General features: G+C 35.3%; 1 protein-coding gene across 1 annotated transcript in view; it reads right to left on the bottom strand.

Annotated features, from left to right (window-relative positions):
* The window catches only part of Lrriq1 (leucine rich repeats and IQ motif containing 1), a 209,969-nt gene that overhangs the window by 116,051 nt on the left and 86,062 nt on the right, over positions 1-7,856 (bottom strand). Inside the window, exon 16 of the mRNA XM_029562350.1 lies at positions 824-1,000. Coding sequence (XP_029418210.1) covers positions 824-1,000 — 177 coding nt within the window. The remainder of the gene's footprint in view (positions 1-823; positions 1,001-7,856) is intronic.

The following is a 7,856-nucleotide window of genomic DNA, read 5'->3' as shown; positions in this document are numbered from 1 at the left end:
CATACTCTGCCATCCCTGTCACTGTCCACTGTGTTGTCAGCACCCTCATCCATTCCCCCTGTCTGCCCTTCTGGTAAATCTAGTTCAGCCAGAGGTCCCTGTTCCAGGAGGGTCAGCTGTTCCTCATCTACGGCAATCCATTTATCTTTAAACATGAGGAAATACATACTATTTTTCTAGCTATAATAGGGCAACCATAGGTTAAAAAATGAAAAACTATTTTACTTTTTATTAATATTTTCTGGAGCAATGAAAATTTAAAAATTCAGCTATGGGAAAATCATTAACATTTATTCATTATAATGCATTCAAAATTCAAAGTGATGAAAAGGAAGTTGTCATTGTTCAATAACGTATTATGTTACCTCCCAGTTTTTGTCATCCCAGCACATGCAAGCTCTGACTGCCTTTGTCCACTGTGATTCCATGGTGCCTTAATAGTGTAAATATAACATATATGTAATATGATACTTTGATATATAATATGTATGTTTTAAAGTGTTCTTTACTCCCTTTTAACTCTGAATTCTTTGAGGATAAATAATCTTGTCTAAAATAATTTTTGAATAAATATATGCATGATTATTTGGTAACTTTTCAAAATACATATTGTCACACACACACACAGACACACACACACATATATATATTCCAGAATATTTTCAAAGGGAGAAAATCTCCCAGAGACACTGTTTTGAACCAAAATTAATATCATTGTAAGAATCAAAATAATTTTATTGATTTGTGAATATCATTTATTTTGAGTACATACAGTTTATCATTTATTTTAAACTCATGAGAGAAAAAAGAAAAAAAATCTTACCCTTCTTGAGTGGTAAACTTTTCAGTTAGTGAGGTGAATTCTTGAATCTGAGACTGACAAAGCGCCAAGAAGCAGTGTAGGTCTTCATAGTGTTGTTCAATATGGATGTCTGAGGAAGAGTTCAGCACGTCACCATTGAGGATTCTTAGAGCAGGCAACACTTTAAGTAGAGAATTCCTATTGGAAACAGAACAAAAATTAAGAAACTTGGTAAGGGTTTATGTTTTAAAATAATCATATGTGTGTCACATAAATAAACCTAGAGCATATGTCTTAGAAAATGTAACTGATTTTGCAGAGAAATTTTTAAGATTTAACTTACAAAGAATGATATTTGAAATATTTAAAAGGCTGCTCTTATTAGAATTATCTGAAAAACATTATTTTAGAAAGAAAACATTTTCCCATTATTGTAGACTTTTTTGGCTCCTTGACAATATTTTATTCTTTTTAATTGATTTTTTTTGCAAATTTCATACAATATATTTTGATTGAGTTCAGATCCCCTCCCCTATCTGAATCCCCCCCTACTACGCTTCACCCAATTTCATGCCCTATATTTACATACTGAAGTCTATAGTGTCAAATCTCTGTTACCAGACACCCTTCATTAGAAATCCATTCACTGAAGTCTGGTTAGCCTGCCAAGGGTCTTACTGTTAAAAGAGACCGACTCTCCTTCCCAGCAGTCATGTATAGTTCCTCACACAAAGCTGAGTTTTCTTACTCATTTCCCCACATCTATGCTGGAATTTTAACTCTGCCTTGAGTTTACATGATACTCTTGCATGTTGTAACCATTGCTGAGAGCTCATATGAGTAACCACCTAGGTGTTTGGAAAATTCTGTTTCCTTGTAAAAGCCAGAGGTGTTAGACGATCATGAAGGTAATATGTTTTGCTATAGGTTCATATGAGCAAGGTCAGGGGCCTGTAAGACTCTAATTCCATATGGTCATCCTCCTCCTCCCCTGGGTCTTACAATTTGGTGTCAGCATGCAAAAGACCAATACAAACTCAGGTAAAAACCCAGCATAGACCTGTGTAAATGGGCATCAGGCACCAATCTTAGCTAGGAACTATTGGCAGCTGATTACCGACTGATGAGGAAAAACTGATCTTAAAGGGTGGGACTCTAGATAGGGTGGCTAGACCCCAGTGGATGAACTTGTACTTAGGAACTGGGGACGCTAACATGACTCGACAGGCCTTAACACAAATGACAGAATGCATGAAATCCAGGGGAGGACTACGAGAGGGTGCCAATGGGAAAGGGGTATATAGATGAGCAAGACGTTCCATATGAAATACACAAAAATTCAATAAAAATATACAAAAAGGATATCATGTTTGAAAAAGGTGTATTTTGTTTGCTGAAGTCTCTCACTAAAATATAGTGTAAGGAGGGTGAAAACACAGGGTAGATGGTCCTATTTTTCATAATCTGAATCATCTAAAATTATATATTCTACTGAATTTTGCTAAGAATTAAAATAACAAACCTTTTGAGATGAGATTTAACAAATGGAATCAATTTCTAATACAAAAGGCATTAAAAAAAAGGTCAGACAGCAGGAGCTCTATGTCAAGGCCAGATGTTAAAAAGAACTTGCCCAAACCTTTTCCAGGAAGCTTGTCAGCCTCTTTTTGCAAGGCAGCTGATGGCCACAGTGGAATAGTGGACGTCTTGAACAATTAAAACCCTTAGTTAAAGAAATGGATTCTTAGAGAAAACCTATAAGATACTGATGAAAAATACCAAAGACGAATATAAATGGTGAGATGTGACACATTCATGAATAGAAAGACTCAATGTTCTCAAGGTGTCAGTCCTTCCTAAGCTGATTCAACGCAATTTCAGCCAGAAAGAAGGTAGTTCATGGATTAACAGACCAATTCAGAAGTTTATATAGAGAGACAGAAAACCCAGAATGCCTAAGAGAACACAGTGGAAGAAAAAACAAATAGCAGAGAGCAGACACCATCTTGTTTTCAGACTAAATAAGAAGCTACAGCAATCAAGACAGTATGGACAGGTTTATAAAAGGCATGTTAATTAGTAGAATAGGAGAGAGAGCTAAAAAGACCCACATTAATATAATCACCCAATCTTTGCCAAAAGAGCAAACATACCAAATGGAGCAAAGACATAGATATCCGCACAAAAAATGAATCTAAGCAGATTTTATAACTCTCGCAAAATATTAATCCAAAATGAACTATGAACACACGTGAAAAATGAAAACCTATAAAATATCTAGAGGGTCACAGAGAAACACGTAAGTTACAGTGTGGTGACAGCATTTTAGATCATACATCAAAGGTCTGTCATAAGAGAAACAACAGGTATGCTGGGCATAATTAAAATAAAAACCTCAGTGCCAGGCATGATGATGCATACCTTTAACCCCAGAACTTGGGAGGCAGAGGCAGGTAGAACTCTGTGAAACCAAGGCCAGCCTGGTCTATACAGAGAGTTCCAAGCCAGCTGGGGCTACAGGAAGAACCTGTATCAAACTAAGTAAATAAATAAATAATAAAAACAAAAAGTTCCCAGTGAAAGACCACATCAAGAAAACAAGACAAAGAGTAGGGAAAATATTTGAAAAATATGTATATGATAACGGGCTGCTATTCAAAATATACAAACAAAAATAAAAAGTATAAGACTACAATTAATTTTAAAATTATCAAAGAAATGAACAGATGCCTCAATAAAGGAGGTTTACAGATGACAGATATATAGAAGAGGTGCTATGTTAAAAACATAAGGGAGCTGAAAATTTATACATTAATATAGCAAGTTATCAGTACAAACCTTTGAGAATGGTTCAAACACAAAGCAATAGTTATCACTAAAATAGGCAATGGTGCAGAGTCACAGAATTCCATTTCATTTCTCAGATGGATGCAGGTGTTTCGGAGCACAGTCATGAGACTAAAGATATTCTCAGTGTACAATCCAGAAATAATTCCTGGGATTTACACAAATGAATTAGTAATATAAGTTCACACCGAAATGTACACATAGATGCTGAGAGCCACTTTATTCATAGTTGGCAAAGTTGGAAAACACTCAAAATGTCATTCAGTAGATGGGCAGAAAAATGGGCTAGAAGAGGAGAGTACTGAATGCTGAAAAGATGTGACCTATGAAGTCAAGCATGGAGAAAATACTCATTTATGTTATTAACTGAATGAAGCCAATATAAAAGGCCACCTACAGTTTTATTCCAATATATGTCCTCTTGGAAATGTGAAACTATGGAAAGAGCTCATTAAGAGGCTGGTTCTCTTAGGCTCAAGGCTAGGGGAGGAAGACAAGCAGAGCACGCACCCTGAGTGCAGTGAAACTATTCTGAATACACCAATGAGGATAAATATCATTATGCACTGGTCCAAAAAGTCACAGAATGTACATTACCAAAGAAAACCCCAATGTGAAATATGGTCTTTAGGTGACAATAATATGTCAGTGTAGGTTTACTGATTGTAACAACAGGACTCTGGTGTAGGAGTTTACAACAGGGAAGTTGGCATGTCAGGGATGGAGGACATTGGATTCTGTTCTTACTGATCAATTTTGCAGTTGACCTATACTTGCTGTAGAATAAGTGTTAATGAAAAAACAGAAAATAATAGTTATAAAGGCTAACTTAGGCATGACAAGGTAAGATCACTACTATGCTAAGTTTGAGATGCGAAACCATGAGAGAAGTTAAAATGTAGAGACTGGACAACATATCCACTTAAGAAAACTTAGTTGGGAAATAAATTTTTAATATTTTATTTTTATAAAAGTGATCATATAGTTAAAAAGTACCTAAAGCATGCTGTTCAAAAGATAAATCTTCACAATCTTCAAAATAAAAAGGTAATCACAAGAGAAGATAAAGATATCTCCCAAAGTGAAATAACAAGGAAAACAGGATATTGACAAAGCCCTTGAATAACTCCAAGAACTTGAAGGACAGACCCTATTGCTGAAGATACAATGTACTTTGGACATTGGAGCTAAAACTGACCTGGAAGCCTCCTCTTTGAAAACTAGCTCTCAAGGTGTGAGAAGATACTATGCAAGCTGCCAAGGGAGAAAAATCAGTGTTCCTACCCAGCTGTAGCACCTAAAATCACAGCAATGTCCAGCCCAGCAAGTTATGTCTATTGGTTCAATGATGGCACTTTTATCTTGGGGATAATCAACAGCTGTGCAATTATACATAAGGCCCACTCGATAGGAAGAAGTCCATGCATGGTACTGTAGACATAGCCCAGAACACATAGCTGGAGAGGTCATAGACCCTAGAAAGAGAACCTTTTTCTGTCATTTCCCTAGATCAACATAATTTCTTTCTGTATTCTAAATACTTATATTCACAGACAAGTGTAGCTCTCACCACTAATCAAAGAATCTTCTTTTTGCAAAGGATAGACTATTAAAAAGTTCTACAACTAGTGAAATGCAAAACATAAGTGACTGTGAGGTCCCTAGCCCTAAGTGATAGATCTACAATGCAGCTTCTATACCAAAGACTTAGGGAACGTCATAAAAGTTTTCAGGGGGAAACAGGCCGTAAGAAGCACAGGGACAAGACACCTACAGCTAATTAATGTATTCTAGACATGATAGGGATGCTACACCAATGACATCTCCACAGCCTGGTAACCTAACAAGATCTGCATGATGACAAAACCAGTTCACATGCCAATTTAGGTGGAGAAAACTTTATGCGGTCCCACCACAAGATAAAGAGCTACAGGCAATCAGTGGATGCTGATGGACCGAAAAATCAATTTTCTCTAAGACTGGCTCATTGAGAGGTTATCTAATATTAAGTAGGCAGCCCTAAACACATGTATACTCGCACAAGTACCAGTAAATTGACTCTGCATTATCTATCGATCATCTATCTATCTACAAACATACATAAATATATGTATGTGAAACAATAAAAATCAACAAAGAGGACAAGAAATTGTAAGGGAGTGGACTAGACATGTGGAGGAGTTAAGGGGCTTCTAGAGGGATAGAAATAATGCAAATTCATAGCAATTTCACATCAGCTGAGACTACAGGGAGACCCTGTCTCAAAAAGATAACAAAAATTAATTCCTAAATTGTAATAGTTTATAAATTATTTTAAAGTTTAGAATGTTAGGTAAAACTGTGTCTACTATACATCAGCAATATCAATAAGAATTTAATAAAATAAGGACTATTATTTGTCTGTGATATTTATATTATAGGGACTTGCACACTGATTGACTTTGACACTAGTCTTACTTAAATATGAAAGTTTCTTAGATCAATATTTAAGGAATACTGGATTTGGTGACTGTACCTCAAATATATAGAAACAACAACTTTTATTAGAAATACTTTATGCAAAATGAAATCCATTTAAAATAAATAATGTAACATAAACCTAGAGGAAAATGTAAATCTATTTCATCATATTAATGGTAGTATATGTGCATTTCAAGTACAAATTTCATCTAAAATAGTTATTTTTTCATATGTACATTGAAAATAATAAAAAGAAAATCAGTTTAAAGATAATAAGGGACATTAGGCATACTCCAAAATACCGCATTTGGCAGTTATTTGGCAGCTGCTCCTATGGAAAACATCATCAGAGCAGAAAGGAACAAAACAATGATATTTTATCACTCAATACAATACTTTTGACACAGATACTGAAATGAATATCCCTGTTAGATATTTTGGCTAGAGTATAATTTTTGAGTGAGTGAGTCAGGCTTAAATTAGTGCGTTAGGCATATGGTGATCTTGCCATCCTAGGAAGATCTCTGTGAGTTCAAGGCCAGCCTGGTCTACATAGCGAGTTCCAGGATAGCTGGGGCTACAGGGAGACCCGGTCTCAAACAAGACCAAAAAAATATTATTGTGAATTTCATACATGCATATAAGGTGTTCTGATCAAACACATGCCCATTCCCTCCCCTTCAACTCCTCCCATATTTCCCCATCACTTGTCCTTGGGCTTCTTAGCAACATACACTGTTCCAAAGTCCAAACATGTCAAAAGTATTTCTCTAACCCCTAAAAGATTTTAGGTTTTAGGGAGGGAATGTTAGAGTAGCAAAAAGTCCCAATTAAAAAAAAAAAAGAAAGAATATACAAAGTTGCCATCCTCACTTTTACAAGCAAAAGTTCCCAAGCACTTAGTGCACTTTAGTGAGAACATTTTGAACTTCTTCGAGATGTACAAATTTGTTGATGTAGTCAGTACAGTAACAGTATTTTGAAATATGTTAGGTATATAATCAATATTGGAATTACTTTTTTATTTCATACTTTTTTTCCTTATTGTTTTTTTTTAAAGAACAGTTCTCAAACCTGCAAAGGCAACAGTGCATGGATTGTCTTAAAGTTCACCAGTCAGACCCACAAGCTATAAGAAATATATGAGGAAAGCTGTACTAAGCTGATTAATGTTGGAAACGAAGTAGTAGGAGATTGTGAGATCTCAAGATTAGTTTTCTCCAGCTGGGCTCCTCCTACTCAAGGGCCAAATCAATATTTCACTCAGTGAAAACTTCCTGGTGCATATTGTGCCACTTAACAAGCTCTATTAATCATGAGTGAACGAAACAAATTCTCAAAGGAGATTTCAAATTGAGTCTGTGGATTGTCTTTTTAAAAAGAGATTTTTTTTAGCACATCAGTTTTCTCTGTATTATCATTAGCTAGACATGAAAGAAAGAAGCCGATTGGGAAAACCTATAAGTGATCCCTTTGTTGGTATCAAGGGGTTTTGTAAAGTTCGTTGAAACAAACTGTTTCAAGTTTGAGTTGGTATTTTCATTAACACATCCATATTTTAAAGATTTCTAGATTTTAAACCCCTTAGATAAATGAATCTTTTCTTGTAGCTAATGAAAAATATATTATAAAACATATCTAAGTGAAATTTGACAGGTACCATTCATAAGTAGGGAATACCCCAGTCCATAAGAGTTCATTATATTGTAGGAATTATTACAGAATAATTTTACATAACTGATAGCAT

Source organism: Nannospalax galili, unplaced genomic scaffold (assembly GCF_000622305.1).
Source record: "Nannospalax galili isolate Female #2095 unplaced genomic scaffold, S.galili_v1.0 scaffold1131, whole genome shotgun sequence".
Classification (NCBI taxonomy): Eukaryota; Metazoa; Chordata; class Mammalia; order Rodentia; family Spalacidae; genus Nannospalax; species Nannospalax galili.
Note: the sequence above shows the minus strand (reverse complement) of the source record. Positions and strands in the feature narration are given on the sequence as shown.